The 25516-nt window shown below is 36.9% G+C and overlaps 1 protein-coding gene across 1 annotated transcript; it reads left to right on the top strand.

Annotated features, from left to right (window-relative positions):
• The first annotated feature begins 296 nt into the window (after positions 1–296).
• Positions 297–21120, top strand: LOC149015399 (uncharacterized). The gene is made up of 4 exons (XM_089156846.1): positions 297–393; positions 3488–3702; positions 12096–12195; positions 20276–21120. Exons 2-4 carry the CDS (start codon positions 3523–3525, stop codon positions 20530–20532), a joined length of 537 nt encoding a protein of 178 aa, XP_089012972.1. The 5' UTR covers positions 297–393; positions 3488–3522; the 3' UTR covers positions 20533–21120.
• The last annotated feature ends 4396 nt before the right edge of the window (positions 21121–25516 follow it).

The following is a 25516-nucleotide window of genomic DNA, read 5'->3' as shown; positions in this document are numbered from 1 at the left end:
TCGTGTCTAGAAGGTAAAATAAGAGAGGGTTTCGAGTGTCCGGTAAATGCGGGTGACTTTGTAAATTAATAAAATTTAAGCCCTAAATTGTAAAAATAAAAATCAATATTTACAGATAAACGTTCATCATTTGAATCTCAACCATTTGATTAGATTTTAGTGACGTGGCGCGATCAGAACCGTCAACAGCGAGTGCCTCAAATAAAAATCCCTTTTGCGCTAGGGAATAAACTAAACCATTACGGTCATATAAATAAATATAAGGGAAATTACACTTTTCAGATTAGTCCATCAAGAGTCCAATGTCAAATAGTATTCCAGCAATTATGGGTTTTCTCGCTGTTACAAGGGGGACTCGAACGGCAGCTGGGGTCGTCTCTATTCCTCCATAAGGTAGCTTTTCATCCTGTCTTCACTCGTCTTCTCTCTCTGTGCCTCTTTTAGAGATCGGACTCTGTTCGTCTCAGTATTTTGTTTGATCGATTTTTTCCGATGTGGCTCTGCTTCTCTCGTTGTTGTTATGTTTCCAGTTTTTTATTTCTTCCGAATGATTATTTGGGATGGGTAAGAAGAATGTGCAATCCCCAAACCCCATACTTTTTTATTGCTTCAGAACAAAACAATTAGAATTAGGCTCGGTAACGGTAATGTGTGTTCTCCATAATGTGTATTCCCCATAATGTGTATTCTCCATATAGGAGACCTTCCAATTGAGAAGATCCATCGACCTGAGACGAAGAGAAATGTCTATCTATTTTATTTAGTTATTCAGTTAAACCAATGATTCGTTATTGGAATAGATAGCAACAGCCATTTCATCGGACATGCGTATTTTTTATTTTCCAATGGATTTACATGTTTCATTAATGGAAAATTTTGGATGTAGTGAGATTCATTTTAATGCTTTGTGCTTCTTTTGCCTTACCATTGATGTATCAGATTTTTAGTGAAATTGCAATAAAGTCTGTTTCAACCTTCTAGTAGGATTATGATTTCCCTGCCTAGTTCTATATTTTAACTCGTAATCAAATCTTACGTAGAGTGAAGAGAACTCAAATTTTTTTCCTAAGAGCTATTTGTGAAAAGGCCTAAGAGAACTCAAAAAAAGCCTAAGAGGCCACTTGGATTCCATATTAATTTACATCGCATGGGCTTTTTCTTTTTTATTTATTTCTTTTCATTTGATCTTCCCTCTGAGTAAGATCTTAATTTTACTTGTATTCTGTTAATTCATAGTCTTCTTTAGTTACATATTTTTCTAACATCAAAACTAAAGCAGTGGTAACAATGCTATGAACCTTGTTTTAGTTGTGGTGACAACGCTGTTGACTTCCATCACCTGCTTGTACATTTTCTGATAACCAAAATGTTCTATCCCATTTGTAAGTTTCATGTGTTTTAGATATGTGCAAACTTCAACAAGGGAGGTCTTCTATTGTAGTATTGTGATGGTTACAAATTGCATGCCATAGTAAATAAAGTCAGTAGAGATGCTAGCAATCTGTTTGAATGAGTTTTAAAATTTAACAAGTCAAATCTACAATTTGTTGGGGGTATAAGAATAAAACAGAACAAATGCCAGAGTACTGAAATTACTGAATTTGATGTTATTGGAACTTCATCTATTTAAAGACAGAGTACTGAAAACCTTTTTGATTGGTCTCCTTCAGTTGATGATCCAGCAGAATAGGGGTATCTGGGCATCAAAGCTCTCAAGTTTTCTACCTAAGAAACCTTAACCCTTCTTCAAAGCTACTGATGAGACTCGGTACAAAGTGGACTTTACTTCAGTTAGTTTGGCATCTCAGATGAGTCTTGATCCACACTTCCTCACTCTTACTTTCACAAAGAAACATGCATGTGTTAAAGAAGAACCATTAATGGGGGAAAGTGTGTTGGGGGAGGCTTGAGGGTTTCTGTATTATTTTTGTTTGGCACATATGCTTTCTTGGCATGGTAGAGAAACTATAAAGTTCTGTTTTTTGGCTCTTTTGTTTTGCTTGCTTTCTACTCAAAGAGGGCTTCCCTTCTACATCAATGATCCAAGAAGCAAAACTATGTAACCTCTTCCAACCATATTAGTTTGAAAAACTTCACTCCTCAGGCTTCAAGTGCATTTTTTCCTCTTTGGGGTTGGGGACAATCATCTGGCCCTTGATTTATGTCATTCTGCTCTATCCCTTCCATCTGAATATTTTTGAGGATCAACCATTCTAAATCAATTACTTGTCCAACATATTGACATTTTAATCTTGGCCCTTTTGGTTGGTTTGGAAGCAATGCTAACATCGTCCTTGGATCTCTACCTGTTGGCTATTAAATGGCTCAGAAGATCTCAAGTCTGAGGGATTGAAGCTTCTAAAGGTTTTGACATCGAAATATTATGTTATTCGGCAACCTCAGATGCTCCCCTTCTTATTTTTTTGTTGTAACAAAGACAACAATAACTAAAACACCTACAAATCCAATAGATGCATCATATTAAACCAAATCTAGTATCTAATGATGCATAAACAAGTAACAAACCTCCAATAAACAAAGAAAGAAACATCATTACCAACACAAATCAGTAATAATACAACTTGAGACAAAAAAAATTAAAAATTAAGTTTTCTATTTCTCCAAGATAAACAACTCATTTAGATCAACTCCCGACTGGTAAAATTGTTAAGAACAGAAACCTTGAACTTCAATATCAGACACATAAGAGTAAAATTTAAAACAAATTTCCCTAATATGCTACCTACACTCTATACAAAACTCCGAATAGATAACACTTTTCAAGATAGCAAACAACTCACAATAATCAAAGGCACTTGAAATGAGCTACCAGAAGTAAAATTTGCAAACTACAACTTAGACAACATAGATAAATTGCAAAGACAATAGCAAGGAAAATCAAATAAAGAAACTAAATATCATTGAATTATTATGAAACAATTAATGAGTGGAAGAATAATTATAGGTTATTGTGATGCTAAAAACTAGACAAAAGCACAAATACCAAATACAAATGAGCATAAAAATCTAATTGTTGTAAGATGTAGAACGGGTACACTAAGACAGTAAGACATAAGGACTGTTGAACCAGTCAATCAGGGCAAAGCCAACGAAGTCAGTAATGTCCAATTTTGTTTGCCTGAAGTCTTATTGATAAATGAGTTATTCCTGAATCCAACCCAAATTTTATATTTCCTTTTCTTTTTGCCAATTCTTAAATTAGCAAAATGAAGTGTTCTGAATATTTCCGTAATCAGAAACTTTTTAATTGTTTTCATGAATGTCAATACATATGGATTTTAGTTTGTTAGTTTGATCCATCTGTTGCTTTCTTTTTACTGGTTTGCACAATCCTAGCTATGGGATGTGTATATTTTTTCTTTATTAGAAGTTAACAAAATCGTATTACTGCTCGAATTTTGGTGATCTTATGCATCCCTTTGAAGATATGGTGTTGAGTGTATATTTTTGTGTAAAATGTGGGCAGTGTTTCATATCTGAAAAGAATCAATTCAACAATAAATGGGAGAGGATAGTGGCATTGAAAAGGAGAAAAGGATAGTTTTTGTGACTGTGGGCACAACTTGTTTTGATGCTCTTGTTAGAGCAGTTGACTCTAAGGAAGTCAAAGAAGAGTTGTTAAAGAAAGGATATACCCATCTTCTCATTCAAATGGGCCGTGGATCGTATTTACCAACAAAGGTACATATATAATTTTTTTTTATAATTTTCTTCTCTCATTTATTTATTTTCCTATGCTTTACATTATCTCTCTCTCTCTCTCTCTCTCTCAGCTCTTTTGAGAGACTCATAGTTTCCATACTAAAATGCAAATGTGAGAGACCTCCACTTTAAAGTTAAACCAAAAATTAACTAATTCCATTATCTTCATTGGGTTTGCATATTATACCATGGATATATAGATTAATAAACTTCTCAACTTTCCGTTGTTACACAACTCAGAAATTAAGAGAGATTGTACCCAGTGCATGAGGCTCCCACTACTATGGGGTCTGGGAAGGGCTAATAATGTACACTGCTGTAACCCTGCTTTTGCAGAGATGCTGTGTTGCAGAGAGATCGTCCCAATGCATGAGGGTCCCACAGTCAGAATTTGGGAACTGCCTAAATTCCTAAACTTGATAACAGTGAATCTGAAAATAATGTTCCGAAGTTGAAAGAATTTAAAAAAATGCTGATCTAAACATTAAGAGATAAGATTGACTTAACTTAACTTTAACCACTCATGAGACTCACACAGAATCTTTTCTATATATTTAAACCTATATACCCCCCTTAAGTACTAAATTGTAGGCTAATAATAGAGGCACATCACAGTGATAAACCCAGAAATACCAGGCCATGAGCCACAATAAAGTATTCAAAGGTCTAATTTGCCTGAATGGAGACTATAGAAAGCACGGTGATCTCGATCTTGAGGCAGATCTTGCCAATTCGAAAAAGAGAGTTGGTTTGAGATTTCAGCAAGATCTCACCAAGATGATGGAATCGTTCTACCCCAACTCGATGCTCCAACTGGAGGGAAACTCGGGGTCATTTGGTGCTGAAACTAGCTGTCCAGCCTATTTCATTCCTTTTGAACACACAGGTGAACTCAGATTTATGAAAAAAATAGTGTAGATGTGGACCTCACATGGGAAACCACTATGCTGAAGAAAAACCTTGAAGGCCTATTGTTCACATCATGTACTCGTATATTAATGGTCTAAGTTCAAAATTCAAACAACTTTGATACATTACAAATGTTCATAGTTCAATGATAATCCAATCGTCAAAGTTTTGACTTGAGAATTGTGACTTGTAACCTAGGTGCTAAGCATATCATCTCATCTGGCACACAATTTTGTCTCAGTAAGTGGAAAAAGAGAGATATCTTGTGAGATCTTGAGAGTCCTCAGACAATGTTATAGAGGGGGAGAGTATTGTTGTGATTTATATCCTGCCAATCCACATATTACCTCATTTTCTTGCTACTACAGTAGTCACTGCCTGTTGCTGCTTCCAAAGACTATAGTGAATCAGTTTTATCATTCTCTAATTTGTTTTAAAAAGAACGTAATTTCTCAACGGAGGATATGTTTTGCACAAGATTAGCTTTATAGCTGGGTTTATTCTTCAGCCACAAGTGTCTTTTGGACTGCTTCTGTGGGTATTTATTAGGCATGTTTCTGGATATAGAAATCTATGTTGATGTGGTAAGAATGTTTAATGGGTAGATCCAAGGTGGTTGTATATGGATTTCAAGATATAAGCAATTGCTTAAAGATTCAGAGGAAGAAGTTGGATTGAATACCAAAGAAGCCCTTCTGTTTATCTTATACTCTTTCATCTTAGAACTGGGACCTAAGAGAAATTTGAAATCCTGGAACAGTGCGAAAGGTAGCTTACCAAGCAAGCCATCAAAGAAGAAGAATGCATCACCAAGAGTTCTGAAGTGGATGCCTAGTGATATTTATGTTGTGATAAATTACCAGCCAAATAACCAACATGATGTCAAAACATGGTAATACTATCATCAAGCATGCATCCATCTTGAGAAGGAAGGAAGAATAAACTAATGATTAATTGCACTGGAGAGCACTAACATAGTAAAAGAAAGTAATTATAAGTAGTCCTCTGAAACTATATGGAATTACAAATACAATTGAAATGCTCGAAATATCACATTACAAGATGGATTAACGCAGCTTATGTTCATGTAATAATCATTTAGGTACCATTTGTTTGCAGAAGTGGGGTGGGAAAAGTAAACTTGTGGAACCCATGTGTAGTGAGGTGAGGAAATAGGAAAGGAAATGAAAGGATTTTGTGGAAATGTTTCAAATGTGGGTCCCACTTTTGTTGTATCCCACACTTTTCCACAAAGTCTATCCTATTTAATGGGATTTTGAAAAGGGATAGGGTGGGAAAAGTAACATAATACATCAGTAGACAAGCTTCCTTAATTCACTTCAGTCACACCCCACTCAGCCGGATCCGGTCATACCCGAATACCCATGGGGGTGATACACCGCAAGATCTAGGTTCAGTGACAATTCCATACAATACATGATAAAGTAAAAACAAATGGACAGGAAATAAAACAAGTTCAAGTATTTTATTATCAAATTGAAAAGGAAAGAATTACATTGTCCAAAATCTCCAATCAAAACTAAACATCAGAGTTCTAAGAAAAGAAAGAATGTTTAAAGTTTGCAGTGAAAAATAATCTAAGGAAAACTCTAAGGAAATGTAACTCCATAAGAGCAATCCTGACATGAACAAGAAGCATCATGTGCTTCCACTTCTTCTTTGACTAGCCATCCTGATAGCCATTTGACAAAGGATCCTTGACGAAAGTGGGGTCCTCATAACCTGTAGTGAAGTCTATGGAAACAAACAAAATAAAGGAATGAGTTCATAGAACTCAGTGAGGTAACTAACATTCATATTATATATTCATATTATATATTCATCCAATTTCCATGTCATAATTCATAAGACAATCATGTATTTAATAATATAAATAAACAGATGTATGGTGATGATACGAGGTTCCTAACTCTATAATGTAGTCTCTAAGGTAGACATGCATTAAGTGTAAACACCAAACGTCGTTAGGCGGTCTCAGTCACTCTCCCTCAACAAGAGACGTTTATTGGGCTCTCCGCGGTTGTTGGGTAAAGTCTTATCAAGCCATGGTTGTGGATTAGGTCACCACTCTCTCACATCACAGTTGGTATAAGATCTGATGCGTGTTAGGGATAATCCTAAGCCCAATGTAAGGTTATACGGTCTCGTACTACATATTGTTTGGATATCTCCCCTCACGCCTAGTGCTCTTTTGGTTCAATATCTTCCCACTTATGAATGGAATCCTCAATGTGAAGCATTTGTTGGATCCTATTCCTTAATCCAGTGGTCATCCACATATAATAAACATGATGCTCTCCATGTCCTCTCACAAGTTGGTTACTAGTCTTGAGCTCCTAGGAGCCCTTATCTATTATATACGACCCTCTACCTCTCTTTGATGATAGTGGGCTTGCTCGATACTCGGACCCAGCCACAAACATCACGGGTTATACAATTTCAATACCTCAACCGGAAGGGTAGTAGTACTCATAGGGATTCCTAGCCCAACACTACTAGACACCTATCAATCATGCATTTGAGTTTAATGCCACCACATAAGGTTACTAGGGTAATGGGCGAACCCACAACCCTAGTAGAACAATACAAGGTAAAAGAGAATAATAACATTCCACCTCTTTCACTTCCTACTTTGTCATACCATTTCATATCAATAATTTAGGATTCAATAGCAAAGAGAAATATTCAAATATCAAACCTTACCTTCCATTCGCGCAAAGTCACACAAACATATTATGATAAATAAAAATTACAACAATTTATATTAACAAAGAGAAATTAAAACAACAACAATTAGTTAAGTATAATGTGGTTAGTTATTCCTCACCTTTTAATTGGATTCTTTTCTCTAAAGATAAAAAATTCCCTCCCACAAGAAGGTGACAAAAAGATAATTAAACCTAACCATCCAAGAGGATTAACAAAATAAAGTAGAAGTTAATTTGGGTTTAGAAAAATATCTCAAAATCTTCCCACAAAAACCCAAACAGAAAATTAGGTTTTAACTTGCCTTTTTAACTTAAATCGGCTAAAAGTTATAATTTTGCCATTGATTCGAAGTCGAAAAGAAACGATACCTTGGGAAAGTTTAATCAGTAGTAAAAAGATCCTATGGGTGCCTTCAATTTGATCCAATTCGATCTAGATCAAAAAGCCCCAAATTGGCTCTCCTAAATCGCCCGTGGGCGACTCAGAGAGTCAAAATGCGAAATCCTTCGCAAGGGATCGCACTATTATCTCTTATACAAAAGAACAACCTCAACAAAAGAGTTCAAGAATGTTCAAAGAACCTAACATGCTCCCACTACCACAATCTAACCAAAAGAGAGAAGATAATTACTCACAAAACTGTGTTTAAGAGAAGGATTTAAGAAATCTAACATTTCCTAATTTTTTCGCAAAGATCCGAGTCACAAAGCACCTTCGAATGGATGTGATACGCTCTTTTCTATGGTTTCTCCTCTTCCCACAGCCTCAACCTCGTTCTAGCATAAAAAATGCCTTTAGAGGTGAGTTAAAACATAAAATTGGGTTTTAAAATCACCCATCCCGTTTTTGTTCCAGGACAGAATCGGGATTCCTAGTTTTTAAACCCTATTTTATGTTTTAACTAACCTCTAAACACATTTTTTAATGCTCGAACGAGGTTGAGGCTTTGGGAAGAGGAGAAGCCAAGGAGAAGAGTGGATCTCAACCAATAGAAGGCTCTTTGTGACTCGGATCATTGCGGGAACGTTAAGAAATGTTAGAATTCTTAAACCCTTCCTTTAGACATAGTTTTGTGGGAAATTCTCTTCTCTCTTTTGATGAGATTATGGTAGTGGGAGCATGTTAGGTTCTTTGATTATTCTTGTTTTCTTTTGTTGAGGTTGCTCTTTTGTATAAGAGATAATGGTGCAATTCCTTATGAAAGATTTTGCATTTTGACTCTCTGAGTTGCCCAAGGATGATTTAGGAGAGCCAATTTGGGGCTTTTTGATCTAGATCGAATTGAATCAAATTGAAGGTACCCTTAGGATCCTTTTACTGCCGATTAGACTTTCCCAAGGTTTCATTTCGTTTCGACTTCAAATTGGTGGCTAAGTAATAACTTTTAACCAAATTAGGTTAAAACGGCGAGTTAGAACCTAGTTTTAGGTTTGGGTTTTTGTGGGAAGATTTTGAGATATTTTATAAACCCAAATTAACTTCTAATTTATATTTATTAATCTTCTTGCATGAATAGGTTTAATTATCTTTTTACTCATCATCTTGTGGGAGTGAATTTTGGACTTTGAAGCAAAGAATCCAAGTGAAAGGAGAGAAATGACTAACCATCTTTTGCATAATTTAATTGTTGATATTTTAGTTTCCATTGATGATATAAATTGATGTAAATCTCTATCTACCTTGATATACTTGTGTGTGATTTTGTGCGAAAGGAAGGTGAAGCTATTTGTTTTGATATTGCTATTTACATTTGAATCTTATATTATGATTGTGAAAGTGGTATGGTAATATATGAGAAGAAAGAGAAGGAATGTTATTATTTTCCTTAACTTGTATTTTCTACTAGGGTTGTGGGTTTGCCCATTACCCTAGTGACCATATGTTGTGGCATTAAACCCAATGCATAATTGATAGGTGTCTAGAAGTGTTGGACTAGGAATCCCTATGAGTACTACTACCCTTTCGATAGGGGTATTGAAGCCGGTTAACCCGTGATGCTAGTGGTTGGGTTTTGTATGTCGAACAGGCTCATTATCATTATAAAGAGGTAGGGTTGCATATAATAGATAAGGGCTCTTGGGCGCTTAAGACCGATAACCAATCCGTGAGAGGCATGGAGGGCATCCTGCCCATTATATGTGGATGATCGCTGGGTTAAGGAATGGGGTCCAACATATGCTTCCCGTTGAGGATTCCATTCATAGGTGGGAAGGTATTGAACCAAAAGGACACTAGGCATGAGGGGAGATATCTGGACCATATGTAGTATGAGACTGTATGACCTTGTTGGGCTTAGGTTTATCCTTGACATGCGGCAAGTCTCATACCAAACGGTGATGTGAGAGAGTGGTGACCTATACCCTAACCATGGTTCGACAAGACTTTACCCAACAACCGTGGAGAACCCAATAGACGTCTCTTGTTGAGGGAGAGTGACTAAGACTGCCCAAAGGAGATTGGTGCTTATACTTAATGCGTGTCCGCCATAGAGACTACATTATAGAGTTAGGAACCTCATATCATCACCATGCATCTGTTTATTTATATTATTAAATACATGATTGCCTTACGAATTATGATATGGAAACTAGATGAATATATGACGTGGATGTTAGTTTACCTCACTGAGTTCTATGAACTCATTCCTTTATTTTTGTTTGTTCTTTAGACTTCTCTATAGGTTATGAGGACCCCACCTTTGTTGATGATCCTTTGTCAAGTGGTTACCAGGAGGGCCTAATCGGAGAAGATGCGGAAGCACATGATGCTTCTTGTTCGTGTCAGGATTGCTCCTATGGAGTTACCCTTCCTTAGAGTTTTCCTTAGATTATTTTCCACTGCAGACTTTAGACATTCTTTTTTTTCTTAGAACTCTGATGTTTAGCTTTTGATTGGGAGTTTTGGACATTGTAATGCTTTTATTTCAGTTTTGATAATTACATATCGAAACTTGTTTTATTTCCTGTCCATTTAATTATATTATATCATGTGTTGTATGGAATTGTCACTGAACCTAGATCTTGTGGTGTATCACCCCCACGGGTATTCGGGTATGATTGGATCCAGTTGGGTGGGGTGTGACAGAAGATGATGTATGATTGTGATATGATGTGTTCCTAACTCTATCATGTAGTCTCTATGGTAGACACGCTTTAAGTATAAACACCAATCTCCTTTGGGCGGTCTCAGTCACTCTCCCTCAACAAGAGATGTCTATTAGGTTCTCTGCGGTTATTGGGTAAAATTCTGTTGAACCGTGGTTGGGGTATAGGTCACCACTCTCTCACATCACCGTTTGGGATGAGATTTGATGCGTGTCAATAATAATCCTAAGCCTAGTGCAAGGTCATATGGTCTTGTACTACATATGGTCTGGATATCTCCCCTAAGGAAGCGTCTCTGCAGATTTTCCCACCCCATTGAACCAAATAAGCCGTACTTTGGGATTCCATGGAAACATTTACTTTTTTCATACTTTTTCCCACCCCTTTTTTCCCACCTCACTTTAGATTAAACAAACAATCGGTTCCTCAATGGTTGGATGTTAAGTAATGATCAGAAAGAGAATCTAACAAGTATCTTCTTGCCTTGTTTTTGTAATATAATTAGTATCTGTGGTTTTTCTTAGAACTAGCCAATTTGCTCAAACAATTTGGATTATCCATGTAACAACCATGGTCCGAAATGTCGCCGGGTGTCGCCGTGTCGCCGGCGACACACCGGCGATATTTCGGTCGATTTTTTTAGAAAAACTCAAACAAAATCGATGATGCGATCTGCAGTGGGGGAGAGTCCAAGAGCGCTGTAGAGAGAGATCTGCAGTGCAGTGGGACTATGGGAGAGACCGAGAGAGATGAGAGATCAGAGAAAAGAGAGCGGGAGAGAGTCGTGACTCGTGAGTCGTGAGAGTGTTCAGAGAGAGATCTGTAGTGGGAGAGACCGAGAGAGAGACCAGTCATCAGAGATCGCAGGGATGAGAGGTCGTCTGCCATGGTTTCCGGCGGCTTCCGTTCCGTAGAGAAAGAAAAAGGAAAGAAATACTGAAATAGTTAAATGAGAGAGAGTAATTAATGCGAGAAAGCCATAAAAGAATTTTAAATGAGAGAAAGGAAATAAATAAAAGAGATCCCGATTCCCAGGGTCGCAGAGATATTTTAATTAAGGAGAGAGAGTAGTTAATGTGAAAATTTTAAATTTTAAAATTTTAAATTTCTCGATATTTTGAAAATTTATTGTGATATATCGAACTTTTAACGATATATCGCGATATTTTGACTATTTATCATCGATATTTTGAAAAATTGGTGTCGTTGGGGGATTTCGTGTCGCCCCCCTAGCGAACGGCGAAAAATCGCCCGTGTCGGCGATACAAGGTACCATGGTAACAACAACCTTGTGGTTACTATAGGTTCCAAACATTCTTTTAAAAGAGAATTTCTGAATAGTTATGTTTTGATTAACTACACCATGCTCTTCCCCTTATTAACCTTATTTTGTTTTTTAAATTTTCCAATAAAGGCTTTCATGTAATCTATCTCCTTCACTTTAAGACTTCCTTTGTATGATTGTACATCTCTCTCTCTCTCTCTCTCTCTCTCTCTCTCTCTCACACACACACACACACACACACACACACACACACACACACACACACACGTGTACATGCACGCACACATGCGCACTCACTCTAAAATAGTTGAATCAAGTTGTGTGATTGTTATCTTATGGTGCAGTCTTGTGGAGAAGATGGGTCCTTGGATGTTGACTACTTTACATTCTCTCCAAGCATTGTAGACTATTTAAGGTCATCATCTCTTGTGATCAGCCATGCAGGTAAGATATTAATACTCTGTTATTATGTATGAGATTGATATCTGTGCTGTGTTATATCTGATTTACTACCGGATGGTGTTGTATTGTTGTGAATATTTAAATCTAGTCCTGATTGTGTAGCCTCAGTTGAGTGAGGACTGATTTACCAAGATCCTTCAGAAATCAAAACTACCTAGGATTGTCAATTTCAAGATGGGAGGGGGTGTTCTAGGGTTCACAGTGATAGGGAAGGGATTTTAAGGGAATGGCAATGCAAGTCTAGGGGAAGGTGTGGTGCTAATTTCAGTCAATTCTGATGTTTTGATGTGAATGTCAGGGTTGCTAGAGAAAATAGGAACAACAGGTCAATGGGGGGGGGGGTTTAATGAGAGTTAGGGGTGTGCTTAGGATCACAGAAGGTGATTTGGCGAAAGTAATTCCCTCAGAAAGTCCTAAAATCTGATTGAAAGATTATTAGAAATCTGCACTTGCAGGTTTAAGTTTGTTGGATTTAGTTAGTGTTCATAAAAATCATCAAAGATGGGTTCAAGATCAATTGCCTTAGTGATCTTAATTGTAATGGATCTAGACATAGGAGGTGCCTCTTTGCATTCCCGTTCACTTGATTTGCCTTGTGTACTCTGTAGATTATTTCTACGATTCCAAATCGACAAACCACAGTGATGGAGGTTCAGGATTAGCTTCTCTGCAAAGAGAATTCACAAAGCAAAGGAGAATATTTGTTAAGTCTTCTATTTTGTATTCCATCCCTCTATTTATAATATTTTCCCTCAACCCTAATTCCTTAATTAGAGTTTTACTTAGACTCAACTAAGTGAGGGAAAACAATATCAGAGTCCTGCTTAGACTCAATTAAATAGATGAGTAGTCATCCTAGACTACGCGGAGTTATCCAAATGCTCTCATCAACTCTAATCCTTTTAATGGGAAAATGGAACGTGCGACTTAAGATATGTATCTAGGGTAGGAGTGCTATATCAAGTCTCCATCTAACGAGCATAGCACATCACTCGGAATTATCTCATTATACCCTAAACAATTCAATTATGCCCAGTTCCACACTCTTGATCCCTCAGAGTGAGCAATGTGAACTATCCTCATATGATGTACTAATGACTTTGTCAAATGACAAGTCGCCCGGGCAATGAGTCACATCACTGTTGGGTATAGTATGAAAAGTTTTCCCATAACCCTCATGCCATTTGGATAATCCCCAATTGCTTTCTCAGTCTTGCCCTGCGAGGCCGCGTCATCCCTGATCCTAAGAACAAGCTAAAGTGGCATTATTGGGTGTCCTCTTCGTGGCATAATCTAAGGTGAAGGGTACAATTAGGATCAACAAAATGTGATCCTGATGGCTCCCAATAGTGATGAAGTAGGGATCCATTCAATCACTCTTATCATCGGCTAACTTCAGCACATGCAGCAGACATGCATGCTACGGCGTAACTCCCACTAATATGGGCATGTCACAAAAGAAGAAAAAGAAAAAAAAAAAGGCCATATGGATCTTGGTTCAGTCTCTACCTAAAAACACCTAACTTGATTATATTACAATCAGTCGCTCAATGACCAATTATAAAATATTCACATTCGGCTATAACAAAGGCAACACAGAAATGTGATGATTCTGTGTTCGACCATTGAGGTCTCATCTTAGTTCTAACTAAGGTGCTTGCTATTGGTTTGAAAGCCCTTTAAAACCTTACAAACCATAGGCTCATCTTGCTCGATATCCACAAGTGCCAAGGCGAATTATCCATGTGAGTGGGTCAATTCAATGCCTGGTGACATCTTTATAAAAATATACTAACTCACTCATAAAAAACATGCATCAAATATGCACATAAAAAAAAATGGTTTCATTATGTCCAAAAGAAGATGTCTTAAAGAAAAGAAAAATAGGAGAAAACATCATCCACGTCCACGACCCAGACTTTTAACATGTGACAGGACACATCCCTTGGTATAGGCTTAGTCAATGGGTCAGCCACCATGTTGGATGTGGAGATGTGCTTTAAGACAACTTCTCCCTTCGCAATCGTATTTTGGTCAAAGTGGTTGCGGATCTCAATGTGTTTGGTTTTTTTATAGGACTTAGCATCCTTAGAAAAAGCCAAAGCTGACGTACTATCAGTGTGTAGCAGCACCACATCATCTACATGTGAGAATATGCTGAGACTTCTCAAGAATCTTCTTAGACAAACTGCCTCTTGAACAGCTGCTAAGCACGCAACATACTTAGCCTCCATCGTGGACAAAACAATGCATGTTTGCTTCTTGCTGCTTTAAGTAATAGCTCCACCTCCAAGGACAAAAACGTGACCTGAGATAGACTTTCGCTCGTCCTGATCGTTGCCCTAGTCCGCATCATTGTAACCTCTCAACCTCAAATTGGAACCACTAAAAGTGAGCATGAGATTTGTCGTCCCACATAGCTAACTGAAAATCCTTTTTACTGCCTGCCAATGGTTAAGTCCTGAGTTACTCTGGTAATGACTAACCATCCAAATAGCATAGCAGATATCTGGCCACATGCACATCATCGTGTACATCAGACTACCCACCGCAGAAGCATAAGGAATTCTTGACATTTGATTTTTCTCTTCTTCATTCTTAGGGCATTTATCTAGGCTCAGTTTGCACATTTTGTCCATTGGTGTGTCAATGGGCTTGGAGTTTTGCGTGTGGAATCGTTCAAGGACTTTCTCTAAGTAAGTTTGTTAAGACAAACAAGAAAATTCTTTGAGCGATTCCCTATTATTTTGATGCCTAACACAAAGTTGGCTTCGCCCATGTCTTTAATCTCAAATGTGGAGGACAACCACTTTTCAGTGGTGACAATCATGTCGATGTTATTCCCTTCTAAAAGGATATCATTAACATATAAAGAGAGAACTAATAATCGTTTCTTGGACTGCTTTATATAAACACAATGGTCTTCTTCAATCACATGAAAGCCATTCAAAGTTACGGCATGATGAAATCTAAAATACCATATGGAACGTTTAAAGTAGCAAACTTTGCGCTCGTGCCCCTTGGACTCAAAACCCACTGGTTGAATCATATAGATCTCTTTGTCCAGTTCTCCGTTGAGAAATACCGGTTAATGTCCATTTGAAAGAGTTCTAGATTTAGTCTTGCCACAATGGACAATATAAGACGAATGGATGCTATCCTCACCACAGGGGAGAATATCTCATCATAGGCCACACCCTCTCTTTGGGTGTAGCCTTTCGCCACAAGTCGTGCCTTATATTTGTTAATTGATCCATTGGCCTTACGCTTAACCTTAAGAACCCATTTGTTCCCAATAGTTTTGCAATTTGGTGGAGGATCAACTAACTCCCAGACTTGGTTCTTTTCCATAGAACTCAACTCATCTTCTATAGCAGCCAACCATTTATCCTTAGCATGTGATGATAACGCTTCCTTTAGGGATGCTAGCTCCTCTTCATCAGCTGAGGCACAGTAAAGGACATCCCCTTCAATCTCAAATTGATGACAGGGAATATGTCCTCTTGTGCTTCTGTGCGCATTAAGATCACAACGGTTTCTAGGTGTGTCCCCACCAGTTACACTCCCAATAGGTTCACAGTCTACATTTGTGCTCCCACTTGGTGCATTATGACAAGTATCTTCTTTGGTGACTATAGGATGCGTTCTATCTCCACCATAGACAAAAGGATTTGGTATGCTGTGATCCCTGTGATCCTCCTCCATCTCATAAAATCAAGATCTCTTTGTGCATCAGATAAACTAGGGTAATCTATTTCTGGAAATTTGACATCTCGTGACTCAATCTCAATCATACCTCCACTAGGGTGTTCACCATACATAACGTATCCCTTAGAGCTATTAGAATACCTCACAAAGATGCATTTCTTAGCTCTTGGTCTTAACTTCCTGTATTTATGGGAAGGGGTGTGAACGTACCCAACACAACCCCATGGTCGTAAATGTCCTAGAGCATGCTTTATACCTTTCCATAACTTATAGGGTGTAGAAGGTATTGATTGAGATGGTACTATATTCAGGATATAAGATGCAGTCTTAAGTGCATCTCCCCAAAAACTAACTGGGAAGTTCGTATGCGCCATTATGGACCTAACCATGTCCAATAGAGTTCTATTCCTTCTTTATGCTACACCATTTTGTTGTGGAGTGTTAGGAATAATCAATTGTCTCACAATTCTTTAAATTGTTTAGATATTTATATTCACGTCCACGATCAGTTCGTAGAATTTTTAGATTCTTGCCTAATTGATTCTCAACCTCTGTCACAAAGCGTTTGAAGCAATCTAATGCTTTATGACGGTGAGTGATCAAATAAACGTAGCCATATTGCGAATGATCAATCTATAAAAGTGAGAATATAGGGAATTAGGAGGGTACCAAGAACTTGGCACCTAGGGGAAGAATGGTCAAACAGAAACATGGAAAGCCTCCTATTTTCTCACTTTTATAAATTGATCATTCGCGATATGGTTACGTTTATTTGATCGCTCACCATCATAAAGCATTAGATTGCTTCAAACACTTTGTGACGGAGGTTGAGAATCAATTAGGCAGAAATATAAAAATTCTATGAACTGATCGCAGATGCGAATGTTTATCTGAACAATTTAAAGAATTGTGTGGAGAAAAAGGAATTGTGAGACAATTGATTATTCATAACGCTCCACAACAAAATGGTGTAGCAGAAAAAAGGAATAGAACTCTATTGGAAATGGGTAGGTCCATGATGGCTCATACGAAGCTCCCAATTTGTTTTTGGGGAAATGCACTTAAGACTGCATCTTATATCCTGGATAGAGTACCATCTCAATCAATACCTTCTACTCTCTATGAGTTATGGAAAGATACAAAGCCTGCTATAGGACATTTATGACCATGGGGTTGTGCTGGGTATGTTCAGACCCCTTCCCATAAATACGGAAAGTTAGGCGCTTTAGGTAGCGACTGAACCAAGATCCTTATGGCCTTTTTTCTTCTTTTTCTTTTGTGACATGCCCATATCAGTGGGAATTACGCCGTAGCATGCATGTTTGCTGCATGTGCTGAAGTCGGCCGATGATGAGAGTGATTGAATGGATCCCTATTTCGTCACTGTGTGAGCCATAAGGATCACATTTTGTTAATCCTAATTGTACGCTTCACCTTAGATTATGCCATGAAGAGGACACCCAATGATGCTACTTTAGCTTGTTCTTTAGGATCAGGGATGATGCGGCCTCGTAGGGCAAGACTTGGAAAACAATTGGAGATAATCCAAATGGCATGAGGGCTATGGGAAAACTTTTCATACTATACCCAACAATGATGTGACTCATTGCCCGGACGACTTTTCATTTGACAAAGTCATTAGCACATCATATGAGGATAGTTCACATTGCTCACTCTGAGGGATCAAGAGTGTGGAACTAGGTATAATTGAATTGTTTAGGGTATAATGAGATAATTCCGAGTGATGTGCTATGCTGGTTAGATGGAGACTTGATATAACACTCCTACCCTAGATACATCTCTTAGGTCGCACGTTCCATTTTCGCATTAAAAGGATTAGAGTTGATGAGAGCATTTGGATAACTCCGCCACCTTGTGGCGATTGGGAGATGTTAATCGTAGTGGGCGGGTCCCACTACAATTTGCGCCAGAGGTGGTGGCAAAACGGTTACGTAGTCCAAGATGACTACTCTATTTAGTTGAGTATAAGCAGGACTCTGATATTGTTTTCCCTCACTTAGTTGAGTCTAAGTAAAACTCTAATTAAGGAATTAGGGTTGGGGGAATATATTATAACTAGAGGAATATAATACGAAATAGAAGACTTAACAAATACTCTCCTTTGCTCTGTGAATTCTCTTTGGAGAGAAGCTAATCCTGAACCTCCATCACTGTGGTTTGTCGATTTGGAAGCGTAGAAATAATCTCCACGCTTCCAAATCGACGAACCACGGTGATGGAGGTTCAATATTAGCTTCTCTTAAAAAAGAATTCACAAAGCAAATGAGAGTTTTTGTCAAGTCATCTCTTTTGTATTCCATCCCTCTATTATAATATTTTCCCCCAACCCTAATTCCTTAATTAGAGTTTTACTTAGATTCAACTAAGTGAGGGAAAGCAATATCAGAGTCTTGTTTAGACTCAACTAAATAGAGGAGTAGTCATCTTGGACAATGTAACTGTTTTGCTGCCACCTTTGGCGCAAATTGTAGTGGGACCCACCCACTACAATTAATGCTTAAGAGTTTATGGTGGTTAGGTGGAGCAGCAAGATAGATCAAATGTAGGTTATGATATGCGTACTGTGGCTAAATCTGGGAGAATTCCAGTTGTATATGTGGGCTTTGGGTGGATCCCCATGAATGGTGTAAAAAGGAAAAGAAAGGAGATTGATGGTTTAATCTCCTGCCCAGGAGGGTGACTTCCCAAGGCAACTATCTTGCTTGTCTGACCGGTAATGAAGGCTATCCAACAGGCTGGGGGTTGGGGGAATGATTTGGCAGCTTAAATACCAAAGCTCACTTGCTTGGCAAACCTTTAGAGCACCGCCCAACAGTCTCTTTCTAAGGAGAAGGTCCCAAACCTTGTGGCAATGGTTCCAAACTAGCAGCTCTGACAAATTTGATTTTAGCAAATAATAGTATTTTTTTCTTCTTCCACTGATGTGTATATTTCAAGAGCTTAATCAGCCTATTACAAATTCAGGGGAAAAAAATTACTTATACCAATAACTAACCCAATTCTTTCTCTGAATAGAGTTCCTGAAGAAAAGCTAACTAAACAACTGACTGAAACGAAGTCCTTTCGTTGTCAACCACCTCTAAGTGGTCTCACTACTTAATCAAACTAATTAAAAGGGATTAAATTCGTGTACGACCTACTCACCTAAGTATACACGTTTTAGGTTGAGATGGGAGGTCCATTACCAAGTAAATCTGAGGAATGGAGGAACTCTGGGCTTATTCTACTAACTCCATTTTGGAAATAGTGAAATTAATTAAGTCAAATGATTCCATTGTCTCAAACCTTCGAAAACATCCTCTTAATTTGGGTGAATTACACTCCAATACCCTGAACTTTGTTTGAAGCCCCTAAAACCGAAAAACTCCATCAACTATATCCATTCCATTAGATAAAACACTGTTAGGTGACGCATTGGCCTTAATATATTCTTTAAACCTGAAAATACTTGTATATATTGTGATATTCCAAAATTAGCATCCTTAATGATAAGAGATTTAAGTGAAATTTCTTAGGGCAACTGGAGTTCTCACCCAGAATCGCCTTCTTCCATTCCCATCATCAAATCTAACATCTCTGATCCCGTTTCCTCTGGAGAGCTTCACATTAAAACCAAAAAGCTCATCTGAACTCCTTTGGCTTCTGTAACCTTTACCAGTAAAACTTGCTTTGATTGGAAGTGTGTGTGATTCCGAACAGGGAGCAGAAGAAGGATTCTGCAGTTGGGTTTTGTGTTTCCTGTTCAACTGGAGACAAGTATGCTTACCTTGGATGGCGCTGGCACAGCAGAACAATTGGCTTGTCTTGCTTGATTCTGAATCCTCGGCTCCAGTTGAACAGATTTATAATCAAGCTGTTGCTATGCTTCATATTTGCAGTACAATATTCAAATGATATTGGGATTCAAGTGCCTTAAAACTTAGCAAAAAAAAAAAAAAATTGCAAAAACTATGATGCTGAGGGGAATATGATATTGGGATTCAAATCTCTTAAGCATTAGAATGCAAAAAAACCAGACCTGCAAAAAATTAGGATGCTGGGGGGGGGGGGGAGATGATGTTTGCGGGTTCTAACTTCTACAGGGGTCTAAAATTGTGATAATTGCACTTCATCAGTGTTGAACCTTACGTGCTTAGACTATGCATGAGAATTCACCTTAAGATTTTAGCATTGAGTCTCCAACTTGATTATCTGTTTAGAATTATTCTTCATTATATCCTGCCAATTAGTTCTCATAATTCTCGAAGGCTAAACTTTGAAGCTCTTTTAGTATAAAAAGATTTAACCTCCCCGGTAGCCCCTGGTCAAGTGATTGATTCTGGTAATGCTGCAGGGTCAGGAAGTATATTTGAGACATTAAGGCTGAGAAAACCATTAATTGTGGTAGTTAATGAGGATTTGATGGACAACCATCAGAGTGAGTTGGCTGAAGAACTTGCAGAGAGGAAACATCTTCTTTGTGCTCGCCCCCAAATGCTCTGCCAGACTATTGCAGGCATGTCACTGGACTCTCTTGTTCCTTACCCGCCAGGAGATGCTACCCCAGTTTCAAAGCTCATAAACAGATTCTTAGGATTTCCTGATGATTAATCTATCTGCAAAACAAATGTTGAGCGGAATTACCAAGTCTTCTGAACAGAAAATTGCAATATTTTTGCGATCCATGATGTTGAAGTTTACTTTGATTTAAGCTGAGGAGGGTTTTAGAAGATCAGAGCATTTGATGAAGAACGAAATGCCCATTGATTTGTCGGGTGGATCCTTTATGAGCTTACTTATTCCTTTAAGTAGAGATTTCTACATGAATCCCTTGTCAAAAGGCTTCCATTCTTATTGTACTTTGGAATGTTAAATTTATTTAGGCTGTGTGCTTTTTTTTGCCATAAAATAATTTACTGGAAACAATTATCATTTTTTTCATCACTTGAATTATTATTGTCTTTCAGTTGGACATTGAGTGAGTAAAAATAATCCAGCATATGATGAGTTTGAAATCTTCCATGGGTGTCAACAGAGTGGCAATGATTAAGTGTCATTGTTTGTTTAGCAAAAAGTTCTGAATGGATGTTATTTTCCAACTTCTTCAATTGCATCAGGAAAATATGTTCCAATTTAATGTTTGTACAGTTTTTTATTGGATCTAAGCAGATTTTGTAATATATTTTTATGGCCTAATAAATGCAGTTCATTGATGATGACAATGGGACTATGGTTACTTGAACTAGATTCTGGTGGGTTTTTTTTTTTTTTTTTTTTTTTTTTTTTTTTTTTTTAATTTTTTAGTTTTTCTCACTTTCAGTGAAAAAGCTATTGAATATCTATCTTAATTCGTGAACTTGAGTTGACCACAAATATCAGGAGAATAGGAGCTCTGTCTGGTCATGCCATAGGTGGAGAGAGAACCAGAGCTGCTTGCTTGTTAGCATGCCTGTTCTGCAAGTTGTAAGTCCTCCGTCTTTGTTGTCACAAAAATGGCCTTAATTCCTAGAAAATTATATGAGTGTTGTTATTTATTATAATTTTTTTTAGTGTAAGTTATTTATTATAATTCTAATGAGCATTGTTATCTATTTTAAATTCTTTCAAGAATGTTAATAATTTGTCTAACAGAGAGCCATTTATGAAATCAGATGGTAAGACAATTCTTTCTTGGTCGAGCTTGACGTGAGATCTGGAAGCTCATCAATTTGGGCAAAATACAGAGCCTGCACCAACATAGTTGTGAGAAATTTCGTATCTAGACAGAATGAAGGATAGACATTGTAAAGCGTATCGGATAGAGTTCAAAAGATAATTTTTGCGTGCAAAGTTCATTCGAGTTAGCTTATGCGTACTTAACTATATTTATGGGGTAGTTTTTTATATATAATTTTAGCGGGTTTTGCCTGTGTTTGAAGGAGATTCAAACTCTTGATCTAAGGTATTAATCTCTTGCCAATTGAGCCAAAAGCATAATCTATATTGTTCTATGTTTGCCTTTGGCCTTTAAGGGTAGGATTATTATTTTCAGCAATTGAGGGATAAATATCATTATAATCTACATTACAATGATAACAACAACACCAATAAGCCTTGTCCCAAGTAAATGGGGTTGACTACATAGATTTTTGCTTTTCAGTCAATTCTGTTTGAGGTCATGCTAGATACAAGGCTTAATCTTTTCTCACCACTTCTGTTAAGCTTATCTTAGGTTTACCCCTAGTTCTTCTTCTCAATTTGGATTAAGCTATGCCTTCAATCAGTTTTGTTTGAGGCCATGCTCGATACAAAGCTTAAGCTATATATATACTTCCTGACAATTTCTCTTAAGATTATCTTAGGTCTACTCCTAGTTCTTCTAGTTTCTTCAATCTGTATTATATCACTTCTCCGTACAAAGGGCATTTATAGGTCTCTCTTAAATATGGCGGTGCCACCTCAAACGATTTTTCTGAAGCTTATCATTTATCAACTCTCAAACAAACTCTAATATGATCATTTATTATCTTATCTTGCCTAATTTTGTTACTCATCCATCTTAGCACCCTCATTTCTGTTACATTGAGTACCTAACACTCTACACCGTACATCATAGCTAGTTGAACGACAATCATATAGAATTTGCCTTTAAGCATTAATAAAATCATTATAATCTACATCAATCCTACTAATCTTGTAGTTCTCCTTTCTGATTCTCGTAGATCCAAGAGATTTCTCAGTAGAAAAAAGAGGTTACAATGTAGTTAGCAAGTTGGGGGCTTTTGACTTTCGTAGTTTATATCATTCACTACATGCGACAACTCAGATGGAGTTGGGTTAGAATAGAAGGCATTTCGATCATCTTTTATTTGTTTTTCATATTTCAAATAAATTTGAAGTTTTTTGTATTGTAGACCAAATCTCAAAAATTCAAGTATATCTAACACGATGCATGGGACAACGAGGGAAACATGAACATGCATTTGATTTAATATTCAAATTTGGCATATTACATTTTCATGCAAGAAAATCGATCAATTACAACACATTTTGTCATCATTATTGTGTCATGATGACAACAACACTTCCTTAAAAAATTAAAATTCTAATATTACTCATCATGATTGACTTTTCATGTTTGACTAAAAGTTGAGGGTTGGAAGAAAGGTGTCTCATAGATTCTCTTTTACTTGTTCAAAGGTTGACCTTTAATATTATTGGAATTTGCTTCGTAAAGTCAACCCGAAAAAGAGGGTGAAAGAATCTAGTAAATAGAATGGAGGGTGGAGGAATGGTAAAGATAGATTCTCTACCATTCTTGAGAAAGCCAGAAAGACTAAGGACCTCGTACTAAAGGGAAGAAGCTATTAAATGAGAGAGACAAAGAGTTGACATTAGGATAAGCAAGAGGAGAAGAGGGTTGACAAAGTAGGTATCAGGAGAAGAAAACTATTTATTGCATTCTAAATTTATCTTACTGGATCTAAAATATTATGGTTCAGCCATTAGAGCACTATATCCGGGGTAGACTAGAGAAGAATCAAATAGCCTACACGGATCCCACTTATATAAGGACAATGACAGTGTTATCTGTACTATTGCAAGAGTCAATGAGAATATACATAGGCCCAACATTTAGTATTTGGGAAAATCTCAATGACATTTCAAGATAATTGGTAAAAAGCGTAGACAATCCTAGAATATGATACTTCAAAATGTCTGTTAAGTTTATACAATGATATACTTCGTTAAAAAATTTCGATAAGTCATAGTTAGATAATTTTCTAATTTCTGTACTGCCCTTAATATTTTGTGATTTTACAATGTTGTCCCTAATAAAACGGAATCTTAAATTTCATCTTCTTTCTTCCTCCATGAGTTTTATTTTCTTATTTCGTTCATTATTTTATATTATAAGATATAGGATAATACAATTAAAAATATATTTGTCATTTGCTCTACCTAACTAATGGTTGTAATGAAAGGGGGGGGGGGGGGTTATTGCCAATTTAGCATAGTTTTAGAGTATCTAAGCTTTTTTCAATTATCTTGGGGTATCCCTTAAATTTCTCCTTACAATTTTAACAAAGGGGAAATAAGCTGGAACAACCAAGTAGAATGTTTGTAGTTATTTATGTTAGATTTTTATTAAAATTTATCCTTATATTAAGTTTTAAAATTAGTTTTTGCATTTCTTTTTATTTTAATTGTTTTGTTGGTGTGTGGGACCCATAAGTTAAGGATGGTAATGAAGCAGCCTTGAGTAAAGAAGGAAGGCCCTTTATGACCTTTATTATGAGGCTCTTCATGACATTGATCATTGGGTGTGAGGTGACTATGAATATTAATTGCAATTGATATGAGAACCTTAAAAATCTTGATTATGGTGATGAGGTGTGCATACTTATAGAGTGAAATTTACTCAAATTCAAGCCATTGATCTTAAATTCTTATTGCACCTTTATGGTTATTCATGGTCATTACCATGGGTGGGGTTAAGACTGTTGAATGGATTAAATCCAATTCATGCAAAAGAGGAGAATATGAGAATTAATTCTCCATTTAGTGAGGAGGTTAGTCAAGGTGAAGAAGAGACAAAACCATCATTGGCTCTTCATTAGTAGAGAATTGATTCTCTCCTTTGTGAAAGAGGTGAGTTATTACAATTCAATGCCAATTCATTACCTTGAGAATCTCAAGGAATGTAAGTTGTGATTTGGGCCTATGTAAATGCAACTCCTTTCTTGCATATTGTGTGCTATACATACACTCCTTCTCATACTTGCATTATTGGTTGTTTATTACTTTACAAAGTTCTTTTTTTTTTTCTTTGAGTTTGTCTTAGTGTTGTGTTGTAGCTTTTGGTTTCTTAAAGGGACTAGAAAAATTACCTCATTCTCTAGTTGAAGGTTGATTTATCTTGGAGGTGGTGGTGCGAAGAACCCTTGGTAGTAGGGTGCATTGATTATCTTGCAACACTTAAGGTGTAACTCAACCTCATTCGTTGGTGGTTTGTTTGATTATAACATCAAGTTCTCCAAATTAGCTAAGGATCTTCAATTTTCAACTGTATTGCAATTCCATTATTGTATTTTATAATTGCAATACAATTACCCAACAATTTATGACACTAATTGATTGCATGGAGATAAATGTTTTCAACTAGTGTACCAAGAATATATCATCGCTATCTTGTATATCATAATTCCAAGAAGGTACATGTTGATAGATAATGCATCAAATCATAATTCTACAATTACCCCAAAAAAATTCATAATTTTACTTCGACAATTATTCCATCATAACAATAACAACAGTAATATCATAACCTTAGCCCAACTTAATTAGGTCAACTATATAGATTGTTAAGGAGGAGACACAAGATATATATTACAGAGATTAAAGGAATTTGGCATAAAATAACAATAAATATGTGAAGACATCACCATAACTGGTGTCAATTTTGTCAATATCTTACAAACTGATCTAAGACTAGTGAAGAAGTCAACAATAGAGGGGGAACTAACAACGCATCATCAAAGTCCAACTAAAACCTAGGGGTCTTCCCCTAGAATCTAAGGTTTTCAATTAGCTTTATTTGAGGTCATAAAGAGAA

Source organism: Hakea prostrata, chromosome 5, assembly GCF_041222555.1.
Source record: "Hakea prostrata isolate BN-2017 chromosome 5, UWA_Hpros_2, whole genome shotgun sequence".
NCBI lineage: Eukaryota > Viridiplantae > Streptophyta > Magnoliopsida > Proteales > Proteaceae > Hakea > Hakea prostrata.
The sequence above is the reverse complement of the archived record's forward strand: the minus strand, read 5'-3'. Positions and strand labels throughout refer to the sequence as shown.